Source organism: Chinchilla lanigera, unplaced genomic scaffold (genome assembly GCF_000276665.1).
Source record: "Chinchilla lanigera isolate Chin_1 unplaced genomic scaffold, ChiLan1.0 scaffold00018, whole genome shotgun sequence".
NCBI lineage: Eukaryota > Metazoa > Chordata > Mammalia > Rodentia > Chinchillidae > Chinchilla > Chinchilla lanigera.
This window is the reverse complement of record NW_004955419.1, coordinates 29,445,878-29,461,086: the sequence shown is the minus strand read 5'-3', so window position 1 is coordinate 29,461,086 and position 15,209 is coordinate 29,445,878. Positions and strand designations below refer to the sequence as shown.

General features: G+C 47.3%; 1 protein-coding gene across 4 annotated transcripts in view; it reads right to left on the bottom strand.

The window, feature by feature from the left end:
• The window catches only part of Pax5 (paired box 5), a 181,642-nt gene that overhangs the window by 116,186 nt on the left and 50,247 nt on the right, over positions 1 to 15,209 (bottom strand). For all 4 annotated transcript variants that reach the window (XM_005382889.1, XM_005382893.1, XM_005382897.2 and 1 more), the window contains one exon: positions 1,474 to 1,649. In XM_005382889.1, the coding sequence (XP_005382946.1) occupies positions 1,474 to 1,649 (176 nt within the window). The remainder of the gene's footprint in view (positions 1 to 1,473; positions 1,650 to 15,209) is intronic.

Sequence of the window (15,209 nt, the reverse complement as noted above, 5' to 3'; positions counted from 1 at the left end):
CTGTTCACTCTGCCAAGTACATTCCCTTCACCAGCTGCATCCCTTCTCTTTTTTCTTCTCAACCATTCAGGGCTCAGCTAAGAGTTCTAGACTCCATTACAGCTTCCAAGATGGTGTAGCCTCTGCTTCTGACTCTTGGGGAATGTTAGACATCTCAGCACCAAGCCCGCTTGTATCCCACAACTCTGTCAGTAGTTCTTATTTGTTGTGCTTCTTTTACAAATTTCTAGACTTCCTGAGGGCAGGTCCAAACCTGCCTTGTTCAGTGATGGATCCCTAATGCCTTGTACAAAGTAGACACTCATCTAAGTTTGTTAAGTAAATACATGACTTGCTGGTTGGCCCTGGGCAAGTCACTTTGCCTCTCTGGGCCTCAGTTTCCCCATCTGAAAACAAGGTAGCTAAATGGGCTGTCAGAGCCCTCAAAGGAACTGCTCAGAGAGCACCCGGCCACCATAAAATGGTAGCTTCAGAGGCTTTACCCACTCATTACCCAGGACCTCCTCCAGAACCTTGCCCCTCCATGGCCTGAACTGTCTCAAGGGCTCTTTGGACAAACTTCAAAGCACCATCTAATGATCATGTAGAGAAAGCTCAGAGAGGCTAATGCCCACCACTGGTACCAGCTAGTAAAGTCTTGGACAAAGTTATTGCCCATAGGTCTCTCTGACTTGCCTATCAGATGGGAGTTCTCAGCTGGCCAAAACCACAGGTAAGCTGCTCATTGCTGCCGTGTAAAGTTAGTCGAGGACCTCGCCCCTGGGGCATTGGGAACTATCATGCTAAATTGAAGCTGGTACTTGGGAGACCTTATTCAGGCCCTGAGAGCCTATAACTGGAGGTCTTTCTGGTATTAGGTCCATAGCCACAGGCAGTGACCACCCCTCGGCTGGCAACAACAGGTCAGCTGCCCAGCCAGGCTGGTCCTCTTGCTTCCTTCCCTCTCCTCCAACCTCCAGGTAGGAGCTTGTCCAATGGACACTTCTTCATCTCCTGTCTCTTGGGTTAATTTTTTAAAAGCATGACAGTTTGACCTGACAAGAAGGCTAATAGTAGAGTCCATGATGCTGTTTATGGCAGCTGAGATCATAGGGAATATTGTGGTTTTTACTTTTTACCTTCACTCTGATAGGACAATGACCTGAGACAACCTCATATGGCCTAGAAAATTATTACCCCACCCTGCCCAAAGAGCCCTGGGAAAACACACTACTCAGCAGTGGAAGAGCACCCAGACAAATCGCATGCCCCTTGACTGGCCAGAGACACAGGTACCAGGACAAGAAGCCAGAGCCCCAGGCAAGTCCTCCTGACCTTCGAGGATGTTATGATGGCCAAGTTCAGCCAAAAACAATGAAAAGTCCACTCGGAGCTGAACCTGATAGGCTCTGACCCATACCCTGCAAACCCTCTGCTTTTAAGAGAGGGACCCAAGCCTGCACTGTGGCGGCACGTGTGAGCCATGGGCCATACCTGCTCAGGCTTGATGGGCTCCGTGGTGGTGAAGATGTCTGAGTAGTGCTGTCTCTCAAACACTCGGTCCAGCACTTCCAGCTGCTGCTGCGTGAACAGGTCTCCTCGCATCTGCTTCCGGAGGAAATCTCTGCCCGGAAGTGAGTGACCATTCGGCACTGGAGACTCCTGAATACCTTTGATGAGCATGAAAGAAGAAAGGTGAGTGAAAGTTGGACAAATTGCTAGAGACTGTTAGGTCAGAGCCTGAGAGCAGGAAGAGGGCCCAAGACACTCAAACCTAGCTCTTTCCTTGACCAGAAGTTCCAGGAAGGGGCTGCGAAGCCCAGCGTCAGCTGCTAATGACTGCACAGCCAGCTTTCCACAGCCACACGCCAATCACTGTGCAAAGCCTTTTCATGTGTCATCTCATCTAATTCTCACAGTGACCCCCCAGTGTATGTGTGATGGTTTCAACAGGGTTTAAATTTGTCCTGCAGGGGCTCACACGTCAGGAGCTTGGTCCTCAGTGTGGTAGCAGAGAGGTGGTGAGACCTTAAGAGGCAGGGCCTCGTCACAGATTGGCCCTTCCCTTCTTTCTGGCCTCCTTTCTGGTGATGTGCTCTCTCCCTCTTGAGCAAGTGCTTCTGCCACTGTGGTGCCATCGCCATGGGTGCTTCACCAGAGTTGAGCCAAAGCCAGTACCACACCTCTGAATACCCAGAACGATGAGCTAAATAAACCTCTTCTCTTTACAAAGTTTCTCATCCAGTTATTTCATTACTATAACAAACTGACCGATACAGAGTGAATACGAACCATGCAAACAGATTATAGGCTCAGAGGCAGCTGCACAACTGAACACCGAAAATCATCCTGTGCACAAGGGCAGGTCTGAACCTCCAGACCTCCAGTGTGAGCTAAGCTTCTGCAGCATTTCTCTGCTGCACTCCGAAGATTCTGTCTCACTTAATTGGACAATGTGGTGTTGGAGGCAGGCTACAGAAACACTCAGACCCATTTCATTCCAGGGAGAAAAATCTAAACTGACCACGTGAATGGTATGTTTAAATATATGGATAGACATGGGCAAAATTACAAAAGTATACGGGAGGCATGGTATCTTATTTTCTCCATTTTACAGATGAGAACATAGAGACCTGGCGAATTAAATGATCATTAGTACTAAAGATTAGTGCTCAGGCTGACACAGAGATTTAGTCCCCAGGTGCTACTGCCCTGCCTGTACCAAAGACCCTCCTTGGAGGCACAGCTTTTCCTAGAACTGATGTCCTCACCCTGGACATTGGCTACCACATGAAAAGATAGTCAATAAAATACTGTGCTAGGAAGGCTGTATGGAAACACACTCACACAGTTCTGGTGGGCGTGGCTACTCACCTGTGCTAGTTAATTTGACAAAAGCTATCCAAGTGTATACTCTCCCTGATGGAGGATGGCCCTTCTGGGAATTTATTGTGCAGCTACACTTACACGTGAAAGTGACACATGTTCAAGATCCTTGAAGCAAAAGACTGGAAACAACGCAAGTTTTTAATAGCGGATTTATTAAATAAGTTCTCGCATATGTGCACAATGGAACCCCACGAATGCAGCCACAAAAAGGACGAGGTCTTCCTCTGTGCATAGTATAGAAAGAGCTTTACGATACATTGTTACATGAAAAGTAAGCAAGGATACAGCACAGTGTGTATAATATACAATGTTTTGTGTAAAACAGAGAAAATAAAACTTTAATACAAATATAAATACACATAAAGTCTGATTCTTCCCTCATGTAACATTATTACATATAATATGTTCAGGTACGAATGAGGAACTGTTACAATGGCCATCCATCTGGGCAGTGAGTAGATGGAGCTGCGGGAAAGAGAGACTCTTCATACCATGCTCTTTTATTTGACTTTATTTTGGTTCAGCTCTTTAAATGTATTGCCAGTTCAGAACCTAAGAGAGTACACCATTACATACTCTGTGTCTTGTGCAGGGTTAGATATTTACACTATCTCTAGTGGTGATTCTTAACATTTCAAAGAAAATAGCATGAATTATCAATTAAAAAGCAAATGGGATGAAATATCTTTTGTGATTCTTGGGCGTGACTTTTCAAAATGAAAGCAAGCACAGAGGACAAATGCTCCCCTGCCAGAAAATGGCCTCAGGGTCCATCACTCCCCCGGGCTCTCAAGGACCACGAAGTCCCACAGGGCTGAGCAGGGCCTTGTGGAAACCCGAACCCAGAGGACGGCACCGGCAAGGGTCAGCTCTTATATGACAGGTGCCCTTACACAAGCCTGTTACAGTCCCCTACCCCTGCCAGACACTGCTGCCCTGCACATCATCTGTCATGTTAAATCCTACCCACTTTAGGAAGGAAGCCAAACCAAAGAGCATGAAGTTTTGGGACATCACGTCACTGAGACTCAGCTATAAGCCAATTGCCTAAGGGCAACTTCAGAACAGGGTTTGACATCTGGGTGTTCATAGGAGCATTGGACTTTCAGAGCCCCATGGAAGCCAAATAAGCTCAGAGCACCCAGTATCCTCTACGGGAAAGAACATCAGAGGTTTCTCACAGTCCCTCTGAGAAAACAGATTCCCATAGCAATTGGACAGCAGAAGATTACCATAGGCTAGGCCACAGCTGGAATGATCAGATACCCCCTTGGACATGGGTGGGCCAAGGTGGAAGCTGGCCTCTGATCAATGTCCTCAGCATAAAGCCCATGTCCCTCTTCTTGTAGCCTGTGACACTGGCCTTTTACAAGATAGGAACTTGATCCTGTCCGCAAGACACTGTCTCCAGAGCCTCTTGTTCCACCATGGCCCATCCTCATTCCCACAATGTCATCAAGACGAGCAGAATGTGGAGCTCTAGCTCAGGCTGTCCATCCTGCAGTACTCTTCCACTGGCAGGCACTGAGTGTGTTCTCAGAAGTCCTATGCATTTTTGTCCACACATATGTGCATATGTGCACACTCACACACACTCAGAAAGGCCGCTCAGCTTGCTTCTACTCAGCTATTATACACAGTCATGCTGGTCCCCGACACACCTACCAGAGCCTTAAGAAGGCTTTGACTTTGGATTCAGTCCCCAGAGCTCCCACTGAATTTTTCCCTGCCCAGTACATCCATTTTTGAGAGATTTTTTCTTAGTTACTTAATTAAACACCCCAGCCTGCATCCTGCCAACCCAAAACTCTTAATGAAGGCTCCTTTCCGTCAATCAGTTCCCCGGATCCTACTTAGATCTTGCTCTGTCACCAGTGCTTCATTTTTCCCTCCCATTCAGGCTGTCCCACAAGACATGCCTCCCTCTACCCTTTGAAGGAGGCCTCTACCGGCCAGCCAGACTGTCTCTCAGAGACGGACTGTATTTCTCCCCGATGGGATTCACAGATCGGACTCCAGAGGGGTACAGTTTCACCCCACTGAGGAAGCCAGAGAGGAAAACTCAACCAGGATCCCTGTAGGGAAGATTACTGTCTGGTTACTGAGTGGGGAGCCGTACAAAGTAAAGGCACAAGGCACAGGCCTATGCACAAAGGGCCTTGGAGACCTTTCCCCCAGGAAAACTACACTTACTGTGGGTGCAGGCAGCCTTACTGGGACCTGCCCCTTCTTATATTGTCTTCTAGGAAGAGGACTGGTTACATTCTGCTTTGGTTTTCTGATAGTCAGCCAGAGCCACCGTTATGATTTAGATCTTAAATGTCCCCCAAAAGTCTCATGTGTTTGGGTTACGGATGAATCCACTGCTGAGTTCAGGAGCTGGATGTGCTGTGCAGGTGTCGCCTGGTCAGGAAGAGATCACTGACGGTGCAACCTGGAAGCGTGTGTTTTTGTCCCCAGCTCCTCCCTTCTCACTCTGCTTTCTGGCTGCCATATGGTGAACAGCTCTCCTCTGCCAAACCACCATGGACTGGGTCCACTGAAACTGTGAGCCCGACAAACCTCTCCTTTAGGTTGCAGGTAGCAGGTATTACGTCTCAGTGGCAAAAAGCTGGCTAATACAGCCTCCATGGGCTGAACCTTTAAAAACACCCGGGTAGCCTCAGTGATCATACACTGCCAGCGGAGAACTGTGAAGTGAGAAGAGTTGCCTCCGCAGGTGTTGGCCCTGACCTTAATCAGTCTTGTTGCTCCTACCCTCAGCCAGCAGCCCCACTTGTTTGCTTATCCAGGAGGAAAGTGAAAGTCTATCACTTCCTTAAGAAGGCTTGGGGCACTCCTAAATATATAATCATATACCCATCAACTTAACAAATACTGATTAAACATTTACTCTTTTCCAGCAATATTTTTAAAAATCTTAAAAATAAAATAGGATGGGTATGGTGGCACACATCTATAATCCCAGTGACTTGGAAGGCTGAGGCAGGAGGATTGCAATTTGAGACCATCCTGGGCAACCTAGCAAGACCTTGTCTCATAATAAAATAAAGAAGGACATGAACAGAACAGAAGGAGTTAGGAGACTTCCAGAGGGTCCTTAGAGGCTGGCAGGGGTAGAGCAGATCTGAACCTTGTCGAGGAAACTTTTGGGAGCCCTGGGAGGGGGCTGAGGAAACAATCACCCTCCACATCCTTCCACCCCAGGCCCTAAATTTCTAATTCCTTTAGATTAGGGCGTGCTTTCCAAACTGCTTCCAAGCTGCAGCTAGCGGTGGAGACGAGGGCCCGGCAAAGACCAGAGTTTTGTATTTTGGGCTGTGTGGCACTGGACGCAGCCTGTCAGCCACACATGACCCAACATACCCGTAAGGAACGTAAAGCATTCCTGCAAGCCTGTGTGCTTCCTCTTCCACGTGTCTTCTTCCTGCCCCAGCTGGTTCTCCTTCTCCTGCTCTTAGGGCTCTGACACTCTCACCCTATTTTAGGAGCCCAGTGCCCTGGGCCTTCACACCCACTCTGAGCTATTAGCTACTTTCAAGGGAAAGACTAAACGTAATTCATCTCCATCTCAGCCACTGGGAAACTTTATGGAATAAATGAACAAATTAGTAATACCTGTAATACCCACCTTCCTACTGTACATCTGGTCTGCAAATGTCAGAATCTCTTTATCTGACCTCACTCATTCATTCATCCATTCATTCTGCTGTTAACCAGGCATAGTGAGCACTCATGCTAGGGATATAGAAATAGGTAAAACCTGGTGCAAACTTTATCCTCATGGAATTATGTTTGGTGGAGGAAACAAATGTTGATTGAAAAATAATCAGACTTGTACAGGTGCAGGTATCAACCACAAGTGTTCTTACAAAAAGCTGTCTGATTCTAAGAGGGCAGGGACAATGCTGACCTGACTCTGAAAGCTGCACACAGTAGGTACAGAATGCATATGCGCCATGCAAACAGATTATAGGCTCAGAGGCAGCTGCACAACTGAACACCGAAAATCATCCTGTGCACAAGGGCAGGTCTGAACCTCCAGACCTCCAGTGTGAGCTACGCTTCTGCAGCATTTCTCTGCTGCACTCCGAAGATTCTGTCTCACTTAATTGGACAATGTGGTGTTGGAGGCAGGCTACAGAAACACTCAGACCCATTTCATTCCAGGGAGAAAAATCTAAACTGACCACGTGAATGGTATGCTTAAATATATGGATAGACATGGGCAAAAGTACAAAGGTATACAGGAGGCATGGTATCTTTAAATCTTTTTTTTCTACTCCAAATCAAATAATATGTAATAGACCCAGTGCTGGGCTTAGTCAACCATGGCTCGTAGAATTAACATTCTGGAAGCTAGCTTCAGGGGAGCAAGGGGCAGGAAGCCCCATCTCGGGGAGCAAAGAAATGCTGGCTTTAAATTTCAGGTTAAACCAATGTTATTCACAACCCGGCTTTGAAGCTAAAAGCTTTACACAATCGGGTCTGGTCACGCAAAGAAGGAGGAAGCAAAATAGCCTCAGATTCCCATCTGTCAGGAGAAAGCTGTCTCTTGTGTGTCTTAAAAGATCATAAACCCATTGCATTTTCTTTGGAGCAGAGCAGATTCAGGGGTTTTGCATTTTTCTTGGAGGGTTCTGGTTTGTTTCTTTAAAAATCATCACGCACTGTATGTCTGCAGATGCTCACTGGGAGAAAAAAAAGATAAAAACAAACAAGAATCTCCAAAATCCCTTTTGGTATCATGGCCTTTGGGATGTAACCACAGCTGGAAGCTGAGGAGCCCCAGGAAAGGAAGCTAGAGCTTCTGGGTCAGCCTCCAGCTTTGCTTAAAGTCCCCTTTCTCTACCCCGCCTGAGAGCCCTTACAGAGCCTCCTGCAGCCCCACAGCTTCTCCTCAGCATGGCGGGTCAGCGGCAAGGCCCAGTGGGAAAAGCATGGGAAGCCAGCATGGGTGTAGCCCCAGCTCTGCCCTTACTTGCTGTGTGAGGTGGGAGAGGTTCTCCACCCTCTCTAGGATTCAGAAGTCCCATCAGTAAAGCAAGAAAGCTGAGTTAGTCATCTCTAATTCTTTTCTCCTTCCACTATTTTTCCCACTTTGGTTGTTCGTGCAGACTTCAAAGATGACTCCACCCCCGCCCCCACCCCACCAATATCTCCTTCATCCCTAAATAATCACCTAAGCCAACAAAAAGATCCCATTCTCTTTGTCAGTACTTGGTTTAGGAATAAACATGGATGGAAAGAAAGGACTGTCGGAGAGGGGCTCCAAAAATGTCACGGAGACAGGAAGAAATCTCTTTTTACATTCACCCTGAAACTCTTTGAAATTGTGCTAATAATCACAGATCCCATTCCCGTGTTTATGTGTTCCAAGCCCTCTCCCGATCAGGCCAGTCTGCAGCTATCTACCACAGCTGTGGCCCCCTCTGTGCTCCCAGAACTGCCACCCCCAGGGAGGATGGAGAAACTCAGGTCCTAGTGGGGGCGCATATCCCCCGGAGTCCAGAGCCAGGGTGATGGGAATATTGCACTAATGTGACCTGGGGCACTTCCAGCTTTGGTCAAATAAGACCAGGCACTTGGAGTTGATCTCAGATGGCTGCGATGGTTAATTCCAAAAGCAATCTAGATAAAGCAGAGATGAACCAAAACGGGACCGTGCCAATTAGCAACTTTAAAAAACTGCTTCAGATGCAATTTGTGGTGTTTTTGCTTTGTTTTATTTTGTTTTCTACGCAGTACTGGGGACTGAGCCGGAAGTGTGCTGTGTTACATCCCTAGTCCTTTTTATTTTATCTTAACACAAAGACTCACTAAATTGTCTATGCTGGCCTTGAACTTGCAACCCTCCCAACTCAGCCTCCCAAGAAGTTGGGATTGTAGGATGTGAGCCACTGAGTCCAGCTTTGGATGCAATTTTTAAGAAGCTCACTAAGGGTGAGAACACCTCTGGAATTTTTCCATGCGAAGGGCTAGCCATGACCATAGGACATAAAAGGGACAGAGAGCCAGGAGAATGGTTCTAGGGCTCTATTAGCAGAATTCCTTGCATAAGATTGAAAGTGGGCTGTGGATGTGGCTCAGTGGTAGAGCACTTGCTTAGCATGCATCAGAGAGTATCCTCTTCCCCTAGCAAAGAATGAAGAGGCATGAGCTACTTTGTCAGCTACTGACAAAGATAATAGTGGCAAAGGTTCTCCAAGTCCCTGATCTCACCCCAGATGGAGCACTCCTCAGTGTCAGGCCCTGACCCAAGCTGTTTTCACGTTGTTTGATTTCATTAATCCTTAGAGCGCGGGCGTGTGTGTGTGTGTGTGTGTGTGTGTGTGTGTGTGTGTGTGTTCCCACTCCATGTTACAGCTGAAAAAGCTGAGGATCAGTAAGGCTGACTCACTGTGAGCTCAGAGCTGGGATTTGCACCTGACTTCCTTGTTTGCAGATCCAGTGCTCATTATACACCTCTTACTCTTTAAAAGAAAAAAAAAGAAAAAAATCCCTCTGCAGCCCAGGCTGGTCTCTCATGTAGCCCAGGCTGGCCTTGAACTTGTGATCCTCAGCCCTCTCCTCCCAAGCAGGTAGGATCACAGTGTAAACCCCTGCATCTGGCTGCCTTTTGCTGCTCGTGCCAGTGACTAAGACTAAAGCCTTCACTTTCCTCATCCGGGACTGGGAACAACGGGCTTTCATAAGGATGAAATGAGAATCTCCACGATGTGCTCATCACAGTACCTGGTGCAACATTAGCAGCTGTCATCATCATTTCCATCAGGAAAACCCTCCCAAGCTCCCCTAGGACAAAGCTCAGGCTTCCATAATCTCCCCCCAGTCAAGGTCACTTTCATTCCCCCCCAGTGCCAGCCCATCCAAGTGTGCCTTCAACAGTGCTCCCCAACACCACCACTCCCGCCGCTCCCTACACAGACACACCCTGCATGCCTGCCCATCAAGGCTCCGCGTAAGAGCCATCTCCTCTCAGGAGGCCTACAAATACAAAGGCAGAATAAAACACCCTCTTTTCTGGGTTTCCCTCAGAGGGTCACAGGCCACAGTGATGACCTGGAATTTACTCTTATTTATTTATTTATTTATTTTGGTTTTGGTTTTTCTCCGGTACCGGGAACTGAACTCACGACCTTGCGCTTGCCAGGCAGGCGCTTTTGCCGCTGAGCTAAATCCCCAGCCCCTGGAATTTACTCTTTATGAGCTGTCTTGTGAACTCTGTCTTCCCATTTTATAGCTGAGGAAACAGGCACAGAGAGACTAAGTAACTCACTCAAGGCCACACAGCAAATACAGAGCAAAGCAGCTGCATGCCTCTTACCACATGTTAGAAAGAAGCTAGCACAGTGATGCAAACAGCTCAGCACACCGGGAGAGCCTGGGTGCTCGGCACTCGGGCAGGCCCTGGTTCAAATCCCCATGTTATCTCTTACAAGTCCAGGATATTTCAGCAACTCCTTTAACCTGTCTAATCCTCAACATTATCATCTATAACATGGGACAATAACGGTACCTAGGGTTGATGCAAGAACTGAATAAAAAGTCTAAAGTACTTAGAGCACCTAAGTACTTAGAGCACCTAGCATGCAGTAAGTGTGCAAAGAACATAAGCTATTTTGTATGAGCATCCATGTGTGATTCAAATGAAGAGATGCTAATCACTGTTTGCTGACTGGGTAAGCAACCTAGGTAGGGGACATGGGGGCTTTCAGGGCCGTGTGCTTCAGGAGAACTCCACTGGGGTGTGGACTCTGGTGTGAGACCTCAAGAGAAAACCTGAGAGTGACCTCCATTACACCAGTCATCCTGGAAAAGGAAAGAGTGAGACAGCTAAGGGTTTATGTTCTACCTACTTCTACGATTTGAAGCAGTTCATAAAATTTCAAACTGGAGAGGATGATAAACTACACAGATTCAGCAGAGCTCTAGACTCCCCAGAGATCAAGCTCAGACTAAGGACGACAACAAAAACAGCACCCAACCTTCCAGTCTAACTGACTCAGAGCTTCTGCTGTCTTCGAGGTCCTGTTTGAGGCACTCAGACCCAGAAACGATGGGGGAGGGGAGGCTGGCCTGGGTGAGCAGCGAGGTGCCAAGCGAGGTAGGCGCCTCAGATTCCAGGCTCGGACAACCAGATCCAGTTGGCCAACATGTCTAGGGCACCCACTGTGAGCCAGGCCCCTCGCTGGGGGCCAGGGTGGGAGGGTTAGAAATACCCTACGGGGACCCAGAACCAAAATCAATGTTTCGGGTGATTTTACAAATCCCGCCCTAAACTAGGGCCACAGACTGAGAAAAATCAAAGTGGCATGGAGGAAAATTCCATTGGAACTACCATTATTCAGCCATTAGTTTCACTCCATCTTTTTTCCCAGAGAAGGGAAACGCGAAATCGTAAAATTGCCAAATACGTTCAGGTTTGACTCAAGTGAATCTGTGCCATGTGTTACCCCATGAGTCACAGGCTGTTAGTGAGGGAAAAGCCCCAGGGACTAGTGATTCCACACTTCAGGACGGCAAAGGTGAGGCTGGAGGCAAAGGGATTTGTCAAGGGCTGGACAGCGGATCCCGGGGAGCTGAGCATAGGACATGAGACCCATGAAGCTCCAAGCCTCATGGATCCATTCATTCCTGAGCCAGATGCTGGGGCCCAGCCCTACCCTTTGCACTAGGCATTAGAGGTTTAAGTCTCAACGTTTGCCCTGGGATGGAGGATGAAATGAATAATCATGTAGTGCGGGGCCTACTTGCTGGGAGCCTGAGAAGCACAGACAGCCATGGAACCAAATGGTAGCAGTCAAACCATATTCAGAGCTTACTTTGGGAAGCACTGCACTAAGCACCTACCTAAAGGATCCTTATAAAAGCCCTATGATGTCAAGTCTGTTGGTATGTTCCCATTTTACAGATGAGGAAATGGAGGCATAAAGAGGTTAAATAACTTGCTCCAGGTCACACACTGAAGAAGTGAATTCTGAGTCACTCATGAACAGAACCCAAGCAATATGATTCCAGAGTCCGCTCTTAGCGCTACACTAAACCACTCCACAATCCAGGCTGGGGTACAGGTAGTCCAGAAAGCCCCTGGAAAAGATGTAACTTGAGTCTTAAGGATAAGTACAAAGGAATTAGTGAATTCCAAACAAGGGGAACAGCACATGCAAAGCCTGGAGGTGCACAAAGCATAATGTTCAGGAAGTGGCTATAATTGTGTTACAGTTTAGGAGTCAGAGGAGAGGGAGAGGAGAAGAGTATGCAAGGCTTCCCTCTCTACCGAGCTGCTCAGCACCATGATTCATTGACCATAACCCAATATACACTCTGATGTCCAAATACTGCAGATACATTACTGAAACTCAAGATGTTGGTGTGAAGAGATGGGATTTCTTTGTGCATAAAAAATTAAGATGACCTCAAAGCAGAGGCAGAAAGAAAGCAGTACCTTGTGCTTTGCCACAAGACAAGTCTGTTTTCTCTAATCCATACTGTCCAAGTCCATTACCTCGTCCTATAGTACCTAATTACTCCACCTTACAGAGAGATATGCACACTAATTGAGAGGGATGTTAACCACCATCATGCAAACATTCCAAAGCAAATGAAATATTACTAGGAGCAAATGGGTGATTTGTTTCTGGGAACTGTGCTTTTAAATGAGATCAGAGAATGCTAAGGGCTTTGTTTTAATTATACCTGGAAGGACATATGCATAGATCCTTTTCTCAGCTTTCACACACAAAGCAGTCTCTCTCCCATCCCCCACTGCACAGAAATAAATAAATAATAAAGGATTTAAAAATCATATTTACTCTGATACCTTTGCATTACCCCCATTTGAGTTTTTAAATTACTAGCTTTATTTTCTCCCAAGGATGATATAACTAAAAGAAGGTTCGCATTTTGAAGTGTATCTATCTGGTTATTGCACAAATGTTTTCAGGAGAAATCACTATATTTCTCCAAGATGGGTATGGGTTTTGTCATAGATCAAAGTGAGAGAGAGGAAAAAAAAGATAAATCATCAGAGATCCAAAAATACTTTTCATTTGGAGAAGATATCAGGCCATTTCGATGGGGCTGATGGAGTCCCTGTTCTGTCTCCATTACCTGCAGCAGGCAGCCCCGGCCAGAAGCCAACTACTGAGATTATATTCCCCATAAGATATATATATATATATGATCTTCAACCTCTATTGATTGACCAATTTCACAAGCAAAGACTGGTGAAATGAAGCTGAAATGAACATCATGCTTTAACTCATTGAACCTATCAGGCCTGAGTTAATCTCACTGTCCACTGTCTCTGATAGAATTCAATTGATCAATCATGTTTCGGTGATAGTACCATTTCACTGGCTTATTGCTTCTTCATTTCAGAGCTTGACCTGTTAGATATACTCAGACTGGCTTGACTCCTCTTGGATACACGGAGATCAGCCTCTGCCTGCCAACGTGTGTCATCGCCTGTCCCAGCTGAAAAGAACTCAAGAGGCTTTTGTGTCTCTCTGTGGTATGTTTTTCCACCAAACCCATGCACACAAGGGGTGAATTTTATGATGGCAAGGGATCGAGCAAGCACAAAATGACAAGAGGGGCTCTTCATTCAACTCGGAAGCACTGTTATTTCCGGTGTAAATAGTTATGTTGACTCCTGTGGGCTCCACATTCAGTATGGGACATATTTTTGTATTATATTGGCAAGCATGTGTGCCCAGACAGGGAAAGGCATATACAAGACTGGCAACAACAGTAACAATCTCCACTCCTCAAATATAGATATTCGTACTAAATGTGAAGACACTGAGGAACATTAAGGAGGCCAGCGTGGCTGCAGGAGGATGAACAAAAGGAGAATGAGAAGCAGTGGGGTCAGAAAGTTGGGGTTGCAAGGAACCCCAGGCCCAGGGAGGCCTTGTAAGCTATAAGAGACTGGGGGTGTTGAGTGAGCTGAAGCAGTAGTGGACAGCAGTCCAGAATTTCTAGCTGGGAGCTTCAGAGATGCCTTCTGTCCCCATGTCCCCACAGGTTTTCTGATTTTCATGTCAACCTCAGGAGATGGGCAAGAGACTACGCTTCCCATTCCACAGATGAGAAAATGGGCTCAGAGAGGTGAGAGAGCCCGCCCAAGGTCACACAGTGCAGTTATTGGGCCAGGTGAGACAAAGAGCTGTAGAATCTCAATTAGTACCTCTTACCACACTGAGGTCAACCTTTAAGCAAATGCCGAATTGCCAAGTTGTTTTAGGCAAACCATTTTTGTCCTGGTTTAATCGGATGAAATAAAATTCAAAATTCAGTTCAGATAACTGTAGGCCTTAGAATGCCTACAGATGTCTGCAGCTTTTTGTACAGCTTGGAAACTGAGGCCTACAGGGAGAAAACAGTGTCACCTAGGTGCTCAGCAGGCTTGCAGGGACTCACACCCACAGCCAGGGTCCCCAGCTCGGTGTTTTTCCGTCTTTGTTTCAAAGCCTCCCTAACCTTATGCTAAACCAGTGAGTGCCTATCAACAGAGAGAACTTCATTCTCCACTGTCAACAAGGCCCAAAGCGCTGCTATGGCTCCTTTGCGGCATTTAATTTCCTTTTCCCAATTCTGAGCCAAGACTTTGCTTTGGGAACTCAGAGGAAGGTTGCTCACCCGGCTGGCTGCCTGGGGGAAGCAGCTCTTGGAGGCACAAGCTTGAGCCCAACATGAAGGTCTCTGGAGGAGCCCAAGGCAGTGACAGTTTGCAAATAAGCTTTACATCTGCTCCGAGCTGGTGGAGCCTGCAAACACACTAAGGGACTTCCCTCTGGCTGCAGGGAGCTAGGAAGAAGCCATTAATAAGGCAGGCACCTCTGGGGAGAGCCACTGCTGAAGTCAGGGACTGGGCTGGGGATTAGGAGCTTGCTGAGGGTGGAGGGATGTGTTTGGGCCACCCAACGTATGGTACAGCCTCCTCCCCACCAAAAAGTGACAGCCCGCCTTCCAGCAGCCCCAAGCCTCACATCCTCGAGTCCTCAGCCTCTGTTCCAAATAGCTGGCCCCCTGTCTGATCATGCTGACATATTCATGATTCATTCCAGACATGGGGTGGGAGTCAGAGTCTGATACGGACACTGTGGAGACGCCACTGGAGGGAGAGGAGACAGAAGTCCCGGGGCAAGTGGGGGCCCCTCACCCAGGAAAAAATTCATGGTGCACATGGCCACCAAGAGAAGGGGCAGGTGTAGGAGACAGTTAGGAGGGACATCTGCGAGAACTGGTGGCTCCGTGGACGTGAGGACAGAAGGCACCATTGAAGCTCCCAGTTAGAGATTCTGGACTGCTGTCCAGTACTGCTTCAGCTCACT